Source organism: Puntigrus tetrazona, chromosome 4 (assembly GCF_018831695.1).
Source record: "Puntigrus tetrazona isolate hp1 chromosome 4, ASM1883169v1, whole genome shotgun sequence".
Lineage (NCBI taxonomy): Eukaryota > Metazoa > Chordata > Actinopteri > Cypriniformes > Cyprinidae > Puntigrus > Puntigrus tetrazona.
The window spans coordinates 14007214-14026539 of record NC_056702.1 but is presented as its reverse complement, the minus strand read 5'-3'; the positions used below and the strand labels follow the sequence as shown (position 1 = coordinate 14026539).

General features: G+C 38.6%; 1 protein-coding gene across 9 annotated transcripts in view; it reads right to left on the bottom strand.

Annotated features, from left to right (window-relative positions):
• Positions 1–19326, bottom strand: part of celsr1a (cadherin EGF LAG seven-pass G-type receptor 1a) — a 71552-nt gene that overhangs the window by 39142 nt on the left and 13084 nt on the right. For all 9 annotated transcript variants that reach the window (XM_043237084.1, XM_043237081.1, XM_043237082.1 and 6 more), the window contains exons 2-4: positions 3378–4016; positions 1359–1581; positions 423–538 (exon numbers count right to left, since the gene is read on the bottom strand). In XM_043237084.1, the coding sequence (XP_043093019.1) occupies positions 423–538; positions 1359–1581; positions 3378–4016 (978 nt within the window). The remainder of the gene's footprint in view (positions 1–422; positions 539–1358; positions 1582–3377; positions 4017–19326) is intronic.

Sequence of the window (19326 nt, the reverse complement as noted above, 5' to 3'; positions counted from 1 at the left end):
ATATATTGTCAACACTACCGTCTACTGTCCCAGGAGTGAATGTTACATACAGGGAGCAACAAATGCTACAAAAGCATATGTGACTGCTTGGCTAACATATTGGAAGTGCATGGTCCTTTTGTACATGCTTAAGGTGTGTTACTATTGTTGTAGCAAACTTCAGTACTCGAGGGGACGATAAAGTTACCTTCATATGTCTGTGCAGTTAAATTGCTGGTTATTATCTATGTAGTTGACAACTTTATCTAACGTGCTTAGCGTTAGCGTGCAAAACTCTCCTTAAATTGTTGCTTTGACATAACTGTAGTTAAACTGAAAGTTAAAAAAAGCATGCTAATAAGCAACTAGTTAACAGTGAGAATTGATTTCTATACTAAAGTGTTAGTGGCTTCTAAATTGTAATATTGATAGGACTATCGTACCGGCTGAGAAGGTGAGTTGAATTTGCTCCTCAATAATCTCCACTGCTATGAAGTCGTGTTTCTCATTAAAACGACCGTTGTATAGAAGAAGGGCGTTTCTCTCTCTTGTGGCAAACCTGGACAGAAAAAAAACTTTGATCAGAACAACCAGAAGTACAGGTTTTATTAAATGTTTGCATTACCCCCTTATAAATCTTTACATGTGTCAAGGTTTGAGTGCACTTCTCATTTGAATTCAAGATCTAAATCAAGAGCTACAAGAAATCTCCAAACCAGACAGAAGAAATAACATTTATTAATCAAGAGAGGAAAGGAAAAAATCAGAGGGGAAGTGAACGTAAGGCAGTGGTCCAGAAACAGGAAGTGGTTTCTTGGCCCTGGGAGGTACATCCAACCTCATCATGTCTGGGCCGTGGCACAAAGGGCAGAGGTGTCAGAGACCAGCTGCTCTACTACAGGAACATAATAGAAATAAAGAAAAACACTGATAGTGCTCTCTCAACTTGTAGCCCTTCCTGTTTTTACTCAGCACAGGAGCCCAAATATTTCTCTAATGACCCTGACTCAACATTTGTTGCTAAATAAATCAGAACCTTAATTTTTAACTTTACAACGTTTTTTAAACAAATTATCTATATGTCTTCCTAACTTTAGAAATCCAACACCTAATAGGCTAAAATAAATTCTACAGAAAGGGCAAAACTGATTTGAGCTTGACATCAGGATTATCCATGTATGACCCAGAATGAGAAGATAAGTCCAGGCATGCCGCCCAGCCAGACAGAGCTCAAGGGCTCCTTATACAACCTCTTCAACAAATTACACTTTACAGCATGCAAAGCTTCTGGAAGACGTGTCAGTGTAACAAAAAGGTAAACCAGAGCATGACACAGAGGTCATAAACAATTTTCTTGTCAATTATAGCCCATCACTTACATGAAGGAGACAGTGAAGTGGAATCTCTGTCTAAGGCCTCGAAAGGTAATGAAGGACTGTCCGGGAAAGCTGCGTGTCGTCATCTCGCAGAAAGGTTTCTCATACTCTCCAGAGGGGCAGTTGCACGTGAAGCCGCCCACTAGCAGGTTGACACACTCACCTCCATTTTTACATACCCCGGGGACACAGCGACCAGAGCGGGCGTCTATTTCACAGTTCTCACCTGCACAGGATTAGCAGAAATAAAGTAAACTTGTTAATTGAAAGGAAAACTATGAGGATGTACAAATTACAGACAGGTGGGTAACATAAGGGGCTTTCGCACCATGTAGATCTAGGAAGTAGACAGCAGGGTGGTTCATAGAGAACCAATTCCCCCCTCAGGCAATTTTGCTCTGACATATTTCTGTGCGTCATTTATTTGCATTGTGAGCAACCAGTGAATAGAGGATGCCATAACCAGAGCAAATTTTGTTAGGTGTCGTGGGTTTTGTGATATTGGAGATGGAACATGTTCAATTTATGAGATTGAAAATGCACAAAAAAATATATAAATTATACACAGAGAGAGAGAGAGAGAGAGAGAGAGAGAGAGAGATTGTGTATATTTTGTACAGGCAAGCAGATTTGCCCAGAATATAAACACAATGTGCAAAGTGTCACTTTAAATGGTTTCCCATTGAAAACAATTATAGGAAATTATAGGAACACACATTAAGCAGATTGAGTTAATATTCCAGCCTCATCAGTAAACTTAGCATCATTAAAATAGTCATTACTGAATTTGTATGGTTTTTAAATATATTATGGCACTTTCGGTGTTTACAGTGTTTGTTGCACTGCTTAAGGATTGAAACATTGCCACAAATGCTTAATATGGATTACAATTGGCTAAAACCATGTGCTTCTCCTGCAGTTCTATGGATGTTTTACCCTTGAAGTCTTTGAGCCAGTGATTTATCTGAATTGGTACTAAATTCTACAGGACAATGGCCCTCCAGCACTGGACTTCAAGAGCCCTGCTATACTGGCCTTATTTCAAAATATCAGCCCTGACTTAGTCTCAGCTTTCCATACGGAAGCACTTGACAATCCAAGAGTTCCTCTATGGCACCACCAATTCCCTTACCGAAGATGGACACACAGCTCATGCAGTGTTATATATCAGCTATTATCCAGACAAGATCTGGACAAAGGGTGTTTATGTGTGGCGGGGGAACAGGATGGCAGTCCCTGTGCCTGTAATGACCCCTGATTTCCTTGGGATAATCTTTCTCTTGGAGGGAAATAGACAGATCGATTTTCCTCTAATGCGAGAAAGCCAGAAAAGGATAGATGTTGAGAGGCAGGCTGTCAACGCCATCATAATGGATCAAGAATATCTGGACTTGAACTGTGACCTTCAAAGAACTGAGCGAGATAATTAGAGAGGTAATTGGCCTTGATAAAGAAGGGTAAGGTGGTCAGGAATGGCAGAGGAGCCTCCGAATCGGACACTGATCAGATATAGCCATCACTGTGCAAGTCTTTCATGTTTGTCATTTAGACACAAAGCTTTATTTTACATGTTAAGATCTTTGCTCAAGACCTAATAAGTCCTTCACAGGTGTATACACCATTCCACTTGTTTGTCCACCTGTGAAACAGACACCCTTACTTTTGGTTCTAAAGGCAGTGGCCCTGGTGGTTTCCCTATTTGTGGTCTAACCTAAATGACTGACAGTTCTACTCTCTGGTTCCCTCAGCATTCTTTCAGCTCCTGACAAAACACTGTTCCCTAACCACAAACCACTCTGCCCACACTATATTCCTGCAAGTGTACAGGCTAAACACACAAATGCTATAGGCCACAATTCTATCTATGGAGATCTACCTACCCATATAGTTCCATTCCAACCCTAATTAAATACTCCTGTCTGCAATCATGGTGTTTGATTAGGGTTAGAGCTGAACTTTCAGGAAGGTAAATCTCCAGCAACAATATTGGGCACCCTTGGCATAAAATGTTTTGCAACTCACCTGTAAAGTCTTCTAGACACTCGCAGGTGTACCCTCCTTCTCGACTGCGGCACCGGCCATTGTTGCGGCATGGACCTGAGTAACACAGGTCAATTTCAGTCTCACAGTAGTCGCCAGTAAAGCCGGCTGGACAACGGCAGCGCAAGCCGTTAATGGGATGGATTGGTCTGAAGAGAACAGTGTCAGATGCAATAAAAGGTGGAGAGCTATCAAACTTTAATACAGAGACGCATTTCATGTAGTTCTCGCAAGGTTCCCGCAGACAGATGTTGTCATCAAATGGAAGGACACTTTGGCTGGAGATTTTCTGTAACAGAGTTCGGTTCAGGTAGATTTGCTCCTGAAGTTCTTCTGAAGGGAAGTAGCGATCCGGAGCTCCTCCAGGAAGCAAGGCTGAGAAGGTGACATTGAGAATGTTGCCGCTGACATCTGTATCATTCTGGACATTGAAGATGAAAACTCCTTCTCGACTAGTTGAGAGGACCGCAGCTACACCCTCGGCAAATAGTGAGAGCAGCGGTGATAGGAAACGTTCCTGGGACATGTTTTCCAGACGGACAGTGATGCTGTTCGTTAGCATCTCGTCAGTGATGATGGTCACACGGAGAGTACAGAAGGCCGTCACTTGGTGGATACCATCTAAAAATGACAAAAAAAAACAACCACCTGTTAATAAATCAGTTTTACAATTCATGAAAACACAACCTGCCTCTAGTTTTAGAATGCTGGAATGCTTCAGGTGGAAGCCAGCTGCTTCCGCAAGATAACAGTATTCTCTTTTCACACTAAGAAAGTCTAAATACTGTTTTGGGTTGGAGAAAAAAGCATGTTAACAGACAGGATTACTGCAAAATTGCACCACAATTAGACAGATCATCTTGGTATCTTGCTTCAGGACACAAACTCATCTTCTCTGTTGGAACTAATGCTATAAAACCTCAGAAATAATGGAAACTTGACAACCGTAAAACACAGTAAATGCTTTTGTCCTCGAAAGTACAAAAAGACACTACATGACAATTTAAAGCAAATAGGCCTATACACTTTCAGGATAGGGCAGTTGCTTCCACATTGTTAATTTAAAGCATATACCACTGAGGTCAATGAGCAGTTGAATTGCTTAGCAACAGACAACAATCATTTATGTTACACTGGCCATACTTTTGCTATACTTTCAGCACAAGTGCACAAAATATTATGCATTTTCTTAATTTGCTTGTGACATTTCACTGTAAAACTGGCAAATTTCCAAACAGCAAAAAGTGATAATATCCAACCTCATGTTGTTTCAAACCTAGATTACTATATTCTGTAAAACATTAAAACAAATATTTTGAAGAATGTTTCAACTGTTTATTTCCACAAAGTATAGTACATATAGTACATTAAAAAGTAGCTTGGAGTATTGCCAGTGATAATACAGTTTAGATAAAATAGCCATAGTCTGATTAAAGCAGTCTTAAGTTGCATAGCCATACGTCAGATCGAAATCTCACAATTTCAACGTGAAGAGGCTAGATTGTAGAGGAAGCTCCTGCAAGCACCGCATTGGCTGTTCTGTTTTGCCAAGGGAACAACTGCATAACAGGTGGTATATCCAATTAATAGCCCTGGCAAAACAATGTGGCTAAGACCTTTCAAATATGGAGGTGTCGTGTGTCTTTGGGCTGAGTTATGTGCCTCTAAATTATATCACCGCCATAAATCACAAGAGAAGGGGGTGTGGGATAGTCATCATTCCCGGTAAATGGGTCACATTCCCAACTCTGTCTGGTATGTAGTGCGCTTTTTTGGTCCAATAAAGTTGTGTAGGATGACGTTGCACTGACTATAAGTTGGAGACTGAACCTAATACAGTTTGTTCATTGATTACGTTTAATTTCTAATTCAGGTAGATTAATGATTGTTCTCTTTCTGCTTTTAACATGAGCAATAAATGCAAAAGCTTGGTTATGACATCTGAGCACCAAGATGTAAATGAAATGTCAGCTGGCACTCAGCCTAATAAAACAGGAATATCATATTTACTAGTTTTTGTGCTGTTCCGGAGATGACTATAACAAATATGCCTTGTCTCTCAGGGTGGGGAAATGTGTTTTTAAACACTGTATTATCAGACATCACCAGAAGCTCTTGATCTGATTCCAAACTACACAAAAAATAATCCAGACATTTTGACTAGATTTCTTCTTAAGAATTTTTGTCTCCTTACTTGGCTTAACCCACTCGCTACTTTACCATATCCTGTCAGTGTTCAACTGTTTTGTACAAATGGCAAAAAAAGGAACATGTTTTCCTAATTTTTTTCCCACCTGACATTGCAGAGCGGTATATATTTAGGCTGTCAGCTGTTCACTTGGTATCAATGTAAAGTTCTGTTGCTGTCAATAACCAGGCAAAGGTTGTTGCCATTAAAATCTATGAGGAGGAAATGTTAACTCTTGTAAAATAAGTACTCATTAAATAAAGTAGTTAAGATTACACTAAAGCACAAATTGAATGTAATAATTTCGCACACTTAATTGCCTATTTATTGCAATTATATTAACATAAATGAATGCAATTGTTTGAATTTAAGAGTGCTTTTTTACCCACTAAAGTAAGATTTAAGTGTAACTTTATATATACTATACTATACTTTGTCATATTGAATATCACAATATACACACTTTAAATGTGCATGTTAGTAAATACATAAAAAATAAGTGCACTTCTTTACATCATATCATATTATTGTATCATAATTTCTACACAAAAATTAAATTGCAGTCTATGAAATTACAATACATCATTAATCACGATAACACAAATCAAAAATAAGCGCTGATTAGTTTTATGAACAATATTCGCTTTATGAGGTTGCAACCAACCGTCTCAGTATGATAACCTTTATTATTATACACACATACGCACAAACATTTAGATAAACAAAATAAAGGTAATTTAATAGTCTTGGTGTAGTGTATGTTGATATTTAACTCGCAGTTGTTAAGAGCTTGATATGCCTCACACCTCATCTTATCACAGGTATTGGAAACAAGCCACGAATATCCCAGCATGCCTGCTGTTGTCAAAATGACTGACGATGGTTTCTTCTTTTTGGACCGGTGTCTTGTGTAACTCAAGCTGACTAACGCAATTACACAAAGGACATGGCATAACAAACTCTGCCATTAGCATTCCCTGTCATTATCCACAACGGTCAAAGAGCAGCGATCTGACACAAACAGGACGGAGGGGCAGTGCAGTGTGTTTCAGAGTGTGTCAGGGGAAGGCTGGTTTTTCTCTTTTGGCAAAAGGATGACTAAACAACTGGTATGCAACATAAGAAAACGTTCATTGCTTAGCTTAGCTTGGTTTGTGGTTCAAATGGTTCAAAATCAGGGATATTTCTAAAGAGTAAACAAACGCAGTCTTTCAATTAGAAGATGCTGCCCGGGGCGACAGTGTTCAAAACAAGTCATTAAATGTGTGTAGGCGAGGTACGCGTCTTCCCGAGCCAATGAAAATCAGTTTCTGCGCCAATGTGACCGTCAGCATTCTGCGGCCCTCCCTCAAGTTCAAATGTTTGAATCATAACAAAAGGAAGCAAAAGTGCCGCCCACTGCGCCAATAACGCTTGAGGATCCCGCCCACGGATCCCTCCTGTCTCTACAACTCAGTGACCTGCTTTAGGTACGGTGAGGCGAAGCCATGTGACTTTCTATTGTCTTGCTCTAATAAATACACACACTCATACTCAGGGTGTGAATTGTTACGTATGAAATTACAGTACTTTTTGTTATTATCTGTTTTATGTGCAATACAATACACGCGTACAATCAAATATTGCAATTCACTTCCAATGCATTTTTTTTACTGACAAACGTTTTAAAATCCATAATAAATAAACTTTTTGCACATCTCTTTATACTGTAATTTTATAACAGTTAAAAAAAAAATGCGTCTAAACCACAACACTATATAAATTCTAAACAAAATTCTAGCTCAGATAATCTGGCATGCCATGTCATGGTATATTATGAAAATTCCTACGCTGTGATATTAATAAAGTTCATTCTTTTGTATGGTATACAGAGCAATTCTCATTATTAACTAGTTGCGTATTAACGTGCCTATCGTTAATGCTTTGGCTGTTACTTATAAAGCACATATTCTGCTTGACCATATCCTACATCCCTAATCCTACCCAATACCTAAACTTAACAACTACCCTACTATTTTAAGCAGCGAATTAGGAGTTTATTGAGGCAAATGTCATAGTAAAGAATTGGCTCTTAAAATAAAGTGTGACAGAAAATAGTGCAGATAACAATAAAACCAGGAATGCTGACGGTGATCTCCATACGGGCCCCTCAGACTGATCTACACACCTGCATCTGTCTCTACATGCACCTCTGGCATGAGAATCACAATGAGCTATGGGAAAATATCAACGGATGAATATCGATAAGGTTGTATTCAATGAAGTACTAAGAAAAAGCTCGTATTTACTGTGCAAAGACATACTAAACGTGTTAAATTACAGTCAAAATGGCCCTCACAGAGAGGTACAATTGGGACAGTTGCTAGGCGTAGAAGGTTCTCGGTGGTATAAAGCCATGAACGAGGCTCGAATGTTTTTCTGTTGGTACTTTGCACAGTACCCGAGGTGTTTCAAATAAAAACACGCCTCAGAGTCATTGATTAACCGGAATGATGACACCGAGAGAGGGGGTGAAGCATTCTTGGCCTCCCAGAAAATGACCCTGGTTGTAATTTTCTTTGTCAAGAGAAATTAATCACTTTTTTTTGTGATAAGGACTTCGCTTGTCATTGAAGAGCTAACAAAGGGTTAGATAAATGAGGTTGCTTTCATGCAATGTTTTGAGGGCCATGTTCAAACACGTTTGTGGTTGTTGTGTTTGGGGTGGTTCTTTTCGAACTCACACTCTCACACACATACAAAACCTCCAATTTCACACCTTACCCCGTCTCTGAACCGCTCTGGCCCTCACTGCAGGGTATATGAGGGCGAGACGTTGTTGGCTGCACTCGTTGTTTCCGTCTGCCAGATGGGACTAGCCGTTTAATGAATGGGTAAAACGCGATTACAACTTATTGACATCATTAGCACCTCCTCTTGCCCCAAAACCAACAGATGGAGCAAAGTGGAATGGATTTATTTTGTAATGCACTGAGAATCATAAGGCTATTGATTGTTGGTGGAGACCCATCTGGAAGTTACAGAGCAATTATAAAATGGTGAATCTCTCAAATGTTGAGTGAGAAGTTTGAATGTATTCGTTTTAACAGAATTTTTGATTCAGTGCAGTTCATTTATATACATTTGTGAAACACAAGAGGTACAAATTTCTTAGTAAATCCAGTTTAATGAACAACTTCAACAATAATTAATCTAATAGTCACTATTTACTTTTTTTGTCATTCTAAATTTATTCTGAAACAATTTTTGCATTTATGGCCCTACCAAAAATTGTGGGTTTTTTTGTAAGAATGGGTTAACAATTTACACACAATGGATGCTGAAATGTTACATAATTTGGGGTTAAAAACGCATATTAATAATTTTTTTCTGCACTGAATTTTTTTTTTAAGGTAGGTGTTTACAAACAATTTATTTTAGCTATATTTAAATGTAAAAATGCTTTTAAATGTTATTTTTTTTAATTTAAATTCTAAACTATTTAAATTTGATTGCCACCATTTACTTTAAAAAAATGTAGTAAATAAATTTGTTTTCTTCTCAATTTAATCTGAAAATGCTTTTGATTCATGAGCGAAAAAAAAAGCTAATTTAGTAACATTTTTAATAAAAATTTTCTGCAACCAAAATTATTTGGTCGAAAATAAAGAACCAAATAAAAACTGCCCAAGAGAGATGCAAAATCATTACAAGCATTGACTGCTTAGTCTTTGATGAAAAAGCTGTTACGTGTTACTGTATGATGTTGGCCTTAAGCAATTAAATAAATTGCAGAATGCTATTATGTTATTTTAATACACACACAAATCGCATGTATTCAGACAGTGCTGCATGAGCACGTTTAAAAACATCTGTGCTTAAACAGTGATACTCATCGGTTGCTCAGTAGAAACATTTTACATAAAAATTCATTAAAAAAATCTCTTTGATACGTTTCTGAACCTCGATCATGTAAGGACGCTTAACAGGGTCAGAAAGCTCATTGGATCTATCAAATATATTTTAATTTCAGATGTTGACCTTTTGTCGAAAGACAAATATAATTAATGACAGAATTGTAATTTTTGTGTGAACAAATCTTTTAATGGTGTAATGTTGGTGTTAAGTCTCTCATAAGGTGAAACATATAAACTGTGCAATTTCAGTTAATTTGTTTAATTTGCTTCAAATTAAATATGAGTACGTAGTCTAACTAAAGTCTATTACTGTCAATCTCCCTAAACATGAACTGCTGCCAGTTAACATATCAGGGTAATCCAGCGCCGATAAGGGCGTCTGGGTGTAGATGTCTGCTATGACAGCTCTAAGGAGAGAGGGATGAAAGATAGATAGTGAAAAAAGAGATGATGAGCCAGAATAAAGTGCAGGCGCCTACAGTAGCCACACAAGCAGGCTCAGTTCCCAGAGAGGCGCACTTAAGTTTTGAGAGTGTGCTTCATGCTGACTTTGAAAACTCTCTTGTTTGTACATCAAGAGTGGGTGACAGTAGAGACACATTGCTGCCAAAAGCAGTCTTGTCCAACTCAACATCCTCTACACAAACAAGGGCGGCTGGAGTCATGGTGTCTTTTCCTGTCCTGCTCGCCGTTGAAAGCGATACATGCCTCTGCTTGGTAGGCTGGGATTAGTCGGCTTTCACATGGACGCACTTTAGAGAAGGGCCGCACGCACACAAAAGACTTTATTCATCTTGGGGAAGAGGGAGGAGGTGGGTAGACTGCAGGAGTACATCTCTCCAGCCTGTAACAGGTGGGATTACAATACAGGCCCGGGGTGCAGTGGGAAAAGTCCTGGAGAGCAGGGGGTGGGTTGATTTCAAAGTAGTCTCTGTGTTTACTGTACATAATACTGAAATGGATTTTTAGACTGTTGAATGGATTTGCATTAGTTAGCCGCGTTCGGACTGCTACATATTATTAACCTGTTACGTATTCCGACTGCTTTAACCACTTCGGCATTTAATTTAGCATTCAGAACACTGACACAATTTTTTGGTAATTAAATTGGGGTTCTGTGAAATTTATATTTAGCAGTCAGTTTAGCTGGAATCAATTTTTACTGGTTATTGCACAACCTACTAAAATGGATCTTCGGTTTAGACTACAAAAATTAGTTCGCAATACTTTCGAAGTACTAAAATTTATTTCACAATAGAGCTCTTTAAATGCATTTTTAACTAAACTGAATTTTCAGTAGTTACTTTCATTCAAAGACAACTAAAAATAAACTGTTTTTTAGTAGTTTCTTTTACGTTTACGTGACATTTTCGGTAGTTAACTACGCTTTCTGACTACTGAAAGCGGTTCAGTACTTTGATGTTCAGAAAAACATTTTCAGTACATAATCTAGCATTCATTCATATTAACATATAGTTTCGTGAAATATATATTTAGTAGCTATTTTAGCTGTCAAACTGCTGAAATCAAAAATTTCAGTACTTATTCTAGTGTTCAGTTCTGCAGGCACATTACTTAAATACATTTTAATTAGTAATTCCAGTGTTCAGACTACTGATCTGGATCCTGGAACCGCTACGCTGTTTTTCTGGATTTTTAAGTATTCTGTCTAGTTAAGTTAACTTAGTATTCAGACTGCAAAACTTATTTTTTTAGTAGTTACTTTAGCTGCCAGACTACTAAAATGGATTTGTAGTTTGACAGACTACTGTAATGAGTTTTCAGTAGTCAGTTGATCTTTGAAACAGGCTCATTATACTTCTAGTGCACTGCACCAACCTGTTCTTACATTGCCTGTTTGTTTTCAACAAGTTCGGTGTGTTATGACAACATGATACAACCCTTTGGATAAGTATTTCTCATGGAGTAACGTTACTCATTCCAAAAAAAAAAAAAAAAAAAAGACAATCAAAGAGCACTTCATTTTTTACATTCACTTTCTATTTCTCTTTTATTCTATCAGAACAGTTTCTGTTAAACAGCAGCCAGGTTCTTGATCTCTTTTAGCTTTCAGTGCCAAGAAGAAAGTTACTGTTGGGTCTCTTTAATGGGTCTCTTTAACGAACTAATAGTCTGATTGGTTTAGATTCTTCATCTTTCCCTGCGTCATTGTTGACAGGCTGTGCTTACTGAGCTGTTCCTCAAGACAGCAGATCACATCGAGATAGAGGCACACAGTGCTGCCCTTTGTGCATTAGTGGAAAGGTTTTAGAGGACTGGGAATGGGAAATGCCATCTTTATTGAGTTAACAGAGAGTGTCATGTTCATTTTCTATTGAATTAGACCAAGTTTGATGGTGAGAAGCAGTCTTCATCTAACCTTCATCTAAATAAAAGAAACCCCCGACCCATATTGCATATATATTTAAAAATACTCATTCACTAGACACATCAAGAGATCAATGCATGTTGAAAAAAAAGTGAATTAAATGTTCAGTGAGACCAAAACGAATACACAATTTTTCAACAAAAATTTCAACACTGCCTCCAATTACCAACATAGTGCTGTCTTCGTCTTCTTTCCATTAACGTCCTGTCGCTACAAGCCAGAAGTATCTACAAGCTAGATGTTTTCACCTGACCAAGCAGAACAAACACGGATTAAAAAGGGCCAGAGGTCAACGACCAGCATCATGTGAACAGTCACCGGACACTTATTCCAGGGAGCAACAGGTTTTCATATATGCCATCTTATTCAGCTCTTAAAGGATAACGCCACTGTTTTCCATATTCCACTATGTTATTCCCTCAACTTAGACAAGTTGATACGTACCACTCCAATGTGTTAGCATTTAGCTTAGCTTCATTGCATAGGATCCAAACAGGGACTCTCACCGAGACGGGAGAGGTACGTATCTAAGTTAAGGGGAAGAACATAGCGGAATATGGAAAATCGTTGGCGTTTTCCTTTAGGTATCTAGAACTATTCTGACTCATTTTACTGATAAAACATTATCTCCAAATCACGCCCAACACAGTCGCCTACCATGAATAAATTGCTCCTGCAAGTTTCCTGCTATAATCTGTTGGCCTCTGCTCAGGCAAAGAGCCTTACAGATTACTGGAATGCCGACTGTGATTTGAAATCAGATATTGGAAAATTAAATACGCAGCTGGCCTGTTGAAACGCTCAGCAGGTGATACAGTAGGCTGGCATGCGGTGATACAAACATGCCCTCAGGTAATAAACTCATCGATGTGACACTGAGGTAAAAGCACCAGACTGAATCATAACAAAGCAACACGTCAGCATAAAAGAGTCAGCGAGGTCTATCAATATTTTAGTTGGGGTAAAGCTGGTTTGTAAAGTTGTAAACACTGGAAATAATTTCCATTATACTATAGGAGAGCCATGTGTTATAGAGAGATTCCCATGTCTAATTTAGCAGCCAGGTACTTGTGTTTATCAGAGTGTCTGTCTGCAGTCGAATGCTCAGATACTGACATGGCTCTGGCTCAGTTTGCAATGGCCATGAACGCGCTCCTTTGTTCCTGCGAGCTCCGTGGGCAGGTAACCAATGATAACCCACGTATCATGAGATGCTCACAAATGTTTGAGTAAGAAATATGCAAAAGATGACATTGTCAGAAGAGACAGGCAACTGTAATTCAAATAGCAAAAAAAATATACACATATCGCTGAACAACATGATGAAATATAGAGACATGTGATATGAAGTTCTGTGTACTAAAATGTACTTATTATGCCGATAATTAAAGCCAAAAGTATTAGTATCCGCAGTGCTTTAGTTTATTAAGTTTAGTTTATTATGTTACAATGCCATTTTCTGCTTTTGGCTGTGAATGAAACAAGTTGAGATGAACAACTGCTGTAACATCCAATAACGCTCCTTTGTTAAGCAAGGGGGTTTTTGCACTGTAAATCTTTAACCTGCAAAGAGCTGGCGGTGATAACTGCAACAACTGCGAGAAAACCTCTTGTCATTTTAGTTCCCACCCAACGTCTTCAGGAAATTCATTCGCTCCCATTTGAAGAAACGCAGGTAGCGGACGACATGTGGCAACACGGCCCAACTTCAAGAGCACTTTACAATGAACAGGAGTAATAATTCACCTCAAAAGAAAACCGTCTTTTTGTCTTTCAGTGCTTTTCTATGAAGTGCCAAAGCAAAAGTCTTCAAACCTTAACTGGGTCAAACACTTGAGTGATTTATAGCACTACTCAAAGAATCCACCGGTTAAAGAGAAGGTAGAACAGAGCAGAGGGGAGTGTATTAGAAGTGTAAGGAATGCTCTCATCTTCCTGGTCCTCAACAGAGCGGTGCCCCTAATAAGAACAAAAGCCAGACAGACCTCATAAATGAGTGAATGATGGATTTTTGTGATACTTCCTGAATTCTTTCTTCAATTAAGTATGCGACGGTTCTCCTGCCTTGGGATATCTGTGCTCCTGCTGTGCTGAACAGATTCTCTTTCACAGAGCTATAAAGCACATTACAAGCATCATATCACTGTTTTTTGTGTATTTAAGTGCTACTTTAAAACTAAAACTGTAGTTGTAACTGTATTTCTCCCAAAAAATGACAATAACAAGTTGCAGATCTTTAAAATCCCTTTTTCAGCAGTGTATTTTGGTACAATACAGCTTTGAATTACTTGTGGAATCGCATGAAGATTATTTACAGTCTGGATATAATATGTCACATTTAGCTTTATTTTATGCTTACATAAATTATATCTGGTGTTTGAATGATTTTTGATCTTGAAAGGGCTAGTAGAAGGCAACTGCTTAAATTCTTGCTTTTTGGTTTCTCTCTCTGCTCTCTTTGGCTTTCTGTCTTCTCACCTTATTAATGAAATCACAAATCACCCTCCAGCGCCTCAAACATGTCACTACTGAGCCTAATGAACAAGCTAGTCTTCCTGTAAAAGCGCCCGACCGGCCCAATAAAGTCTCAGGAACGAGCAGCATATGCGCGCGAGCAAAGAGTCCTAAGCGCTTCGCTGTGGTCGGCTGAAAAATAAAATGCACCTGGCTTGCCATGTAGAGCCTCTTCTTGGCCTTAATCCACCCTGATCCCCCCACTCGAAACCACTGTGTTGAAATCTTTGTTCTCCTCTCAGAGGGGTGGTAAAACTACGGTGTGTGGGGGGGTTTCAGATGGACGTCTGCTGCCACGATGGTGAATTGGGTTTACGGCGCTCCACAGGAGTAAAGCACCAGATTTAAAAAAAAAAAAAAAGAAAAAGAGGCCAAGCCAAAACTCAATTAAAACATCAAAACCTTGAAAGCCAGCCGCAGGACAATGGTTATAATGACCACGTCTGGGACTTTTATATTTAGATATCTGATAAATATACGTTTTGGAATAACTCATGATGTTCATTAATTGTAAAGACCACACATTTTGGACGTTATTAGGGTTGCAAACAAACTTAAAGATTAAACTTTGACTGCTAACTTGTCCCAAATCATTTGCACAACGCAAGTTGTGTGGCTCGATGAGTAGAAATGGCCTATTAGTTTTTCGAAGCAATTACATGTATGTGGCTGGGTACTGATAAAGAAGCCCTAGTAACAATTACTAACGAAGTCTCAAAATCGAAGAGAACCCATTATAATCAGTGATAATTTACACCGAATGTGGCGCAGTGCAACACGTCGAGACCCAAACAGTGATGCCCCTTCCACATGCACTTCTGAGCGCATTACAAATGGATTTGGAACTTTCGCTATGACTCTTTCGTTGTAGACAGCCTCGAGCGGATTTATCTCCTGATTGCTACAAAACGTTTAAAATTAATTAATTACTAATTTAGATATGTCAGCTCAATCCCCGTCTAGGCAAAACGAAACATTAGCAACGGAATGAAGGGAGAAGTCTTCTAATTGTGTGTTTGCGGGCAATCGTAACTATGAGTAATTACGTACGAAAACTATTATGACCGTATTCACGCAGTCACTGGCTCATGTTTTACATACTTTCCGAGGCAGGCAACAGAGATTATGTAAAGAATGAGAGGTATGCTGCTGTATATCAAGTTACTTCTTCATCTAGACCACAAAGAGCAAATTATACACAACACAACGAGCCCGAATCACGATATTTTGCAAGCGTATTTATCAGAAACCGCCGACAGCACTGAATGACTCTCACGGCAGCATTCCTACTGCTTAAAGCAAAAAGGTCAGCAGTGGACGAAGTACATCATTAAACAGTTTACGGGCGGCGTTTTTCAAAACGGGCCGAGGGCAGCCGAATAACAGAGAGCCAATAATAACTGTGTGCTCGTAACGGCTATGGAAATGTCTCCGCGTTTTTTTTTTTCAAATGTACACAAGTTCCTGCTTTCCCCCGGCAACGCTTTTTTTCTCCTTTTGAAAAGAGCCAACCATCCGGGGGCTGGTAACTAAGCACCCTGTTTATCAGTAACCAGGCTTAACAATGTCCGTAACCAAACACCGCTGTGGCAAGAGAGAGAATTAGAGAGAGAAAAGGAGAGAGAGAGATCTTATGACATTGCAACCGATACACTTGGCCCTAAGAGTCATGAGGAGGTACATCGGAAAACGAAACTTAACTATCTGTAAACTACTACGCAGGAAACGTTCTATACGTACACTATATACCGACATAACGTTAGCGCAATCAGGATGTTCGTACTTGTGCGTTTTTGAGTTACTGTGGTGGTAATAAACTTAAATGCTCAATGACGTATAGTATATCACTATAACATGGTTATTATTATTATTTTAAGGTATCTAGCTTGATAGCTTCTTAACTTTAGCTTGTTCAGCAAGATTCTTTTTTTTTTAAATGATGACTGTAGTTGACCCGAACTGACCATAAAAGACGTTAATGTAAAAAGTATGCTTAGTAGCACCCCTTGTGGTAATTCTGAGAATACAACACACACTTATGTTGCCTTAAATACAATCTGAAACATTTCCGAAAATAGCAGCATACAGTCAAACTTGCCTGACTGGAAGCATTTACTAGTTACTTCCCCCGAAGATTTGCATTTGATAAAATCTTTGGTTTTAATAAACATCAATTACTGTGTTTTTTTATCGCATTGTGAATAAAACTGGCCAACCGTTAAGAGTTTTTCTAGACATGCTGAACTATGCTTTGATGGCACTATTACTATTACTATTTTGCTGAACGATAGTGAATTCGTAGAGGGCGAACCCAGACCTGGTTCTCTTTCTCTGTACTCTTGTATTTGCAGTTGTTTTATAATAGAAAAAGGTGATTTAAACATTAGCTAGGGCATCATTTAGCTATGTGATCACTCAAATTGTACATATTCAGTGCACAAAATTGCTTCCCTTGTGTTCAGGTTTTGAAACACTGTACTGCATTGAGTGAGAGCTTTAAAAGGTTTGGGCCATGTGAGCGTAACGTCATAGTGACCATGTGGTCACAGTTCGCCGATGCTAACCTCTACTGAATGAGCAGGTTAACTCCTGCCCCTGCTGCCCTCTCCTCCTTAAGGGATCTAATATCCCTTCATACCCTCATTCACCGCTAACCCTCATCTGATCTCTTTCTATTTTTATCCCATGCGACAGGAATGACCGGATTTCCGCGTGAATATAATTCACTTTTATTTGTTGTATTTCAGTATCCCCGCCAGACGCTTTTGCATGACCGAAAATTCCCAAAAAATTTAGATTTTGTTCACTTGAAAAAGACGGAATGAATACATTTTGCAGTTAATATAACCAAATATGTGCATGGATATCTTTATACGCGTATTAGCAGTGACAGATAATATGAAGTTTTTACATAAACCAGTTGGCTAAAACAAGCTAAGCTTCCGAGACGAGATTACAAGAACGCAGGTTCACATAAATCCTGGTGACTCAACGTAACATTTTCTCACAACAGACAGTGAGCTAACCATTTTTACTTCAGTGTGATTCAAAGCCAACACAGAGCCAAGGAGCCAAATGACTAAGAGAGCACAGCAGTCACCATGACACTGTCCCGAGAGTCAGTGTGTGTGTGTGTGTGTGTGTGTGTGTGTGTGTGTGTGAGTGTGGGTGGGTTTGTAAGAAGGATAACAGGATGCTGACACATGCTACTTTTAGTTTAGGGAAGAATAACAAAGACAGAGAGAGAGGCGGGCTTACGGTATGCAGTATGCAGTGTTGTCATCACGGTAATAATAGTGTAGTTATACTATTATTACCGTGTGTGTATATATATATATATATATATATATATATATATATATAGTTTTTTATTTACTATTGCATTTAATCTATTTAATATTGCACATTTGGCATTTTTATGTGTAACCTAAATTACATGTATTTACTGTTAAAATGTAGGATCCTTCAAATAAATAAATCTAAATAATAATAAAAAAAACAACAAAAAACTTAAGAATAAATTAAACATTAGCTCGTACCCAAAAAGACTTCTGCAAAACTTGCAGACAACTCCACAACATTCATTAGGCAGGAACGTAACACGAACGCATTAACATGATAAAGGAATAAAACCAAAGTCCACTGGTGCATTGTGGGTAAATAATCCCAAGACAAACAGCACGCCCTCTGCTTAAACACAGTTTCTCCCATGATGTGACACTTGCGGCATCCCTTATGAAAGGAAAAGGCCCTTCACTTGCAACAATGAGTAAATCCGTTGTCCACAATGACGTCTGAGAGACAGTCTCACAGGAAAGAAAATCACTAATGAGATCTCTTAAACATCTCAATGGCTTCTCCTACGCATCAACTAGATTAAATGTAGTACAAAAGGAGCCTTCGGCTTAAGCCTCCTGCTACTCAGATGTTTTACATGCGCTTAAACTGATACTTAATGTGAATTTCTGAATCAAACTAAATGGTTTGAGCATATCCGCCTTATTAGTAGTTACTAAGATAGTTGTTAATTTTAGTTATTGGATAGTATTAGGGATGTGGAATAAGGTCATGCAGAATAACGCATTGATATTTGTTCAGTTACTACTAATAAATGGCTGACATTCAGGTAGCACTTTATTTTACAGCCCTGTTCCTCGTGTACATAATATGTACCTATTGTAGTAATTACAATAACTAGGTAATAACCACGAACCCTGGACCTAACCGTACCCCAAGTAGTTACCTTATATTACCAGCACTTTTTGAGGTAAGTACGAGTACACATACTATAAGATAATTGATAACCAATATTCTAGTAATATGCATCCTAATAAGCAGTCACTAAGCAATCCTAAGTGTTACCCCATTCAACAATGGACTGAAATATTTTAGTGACAAATCTGAGAATAAAGCAACGAGTCTCCAGAAAAAAGAAAGAATTCATTTGGGAAACATGTTTGGAATCCTGACGCATCTGTTGCACAAAAAACCCATTCCTAACATCACAGAGATGGCAGAGAGAGCCGTTAAACATCTCCGATTGGGACACATGCTACAGGCATCTGCTTGCGGCACAGATATAACTTCATAAAGAACATCTATATGGCAGTATGCAGAGGACGAAACGGCTAATTTTCAATAAGTAGTATCTTATTTTAAATCAGGATGTGCATCTGTAATTCATTTAACTTGCATATCAGGCTGCGGTATCACTGTAAAAAAAGTCCTTTCCCCACCCAATAAGCGGAACAAAGAAAAGCAGATGGAGAAATGTATACTTTTTAATTTAAAAGTTTGTCGTGAGCATTGAACGTTTGCGCGCAGTAGCGCCACACAACCAGAAACTAAATTGCGTTGCGTTGTATTTCCTGTCGACCTCAACAGACATAAAAGACATCTCTCTAGAGCCTAACGTTTAACGACAAACAATTAACGACAAACGGT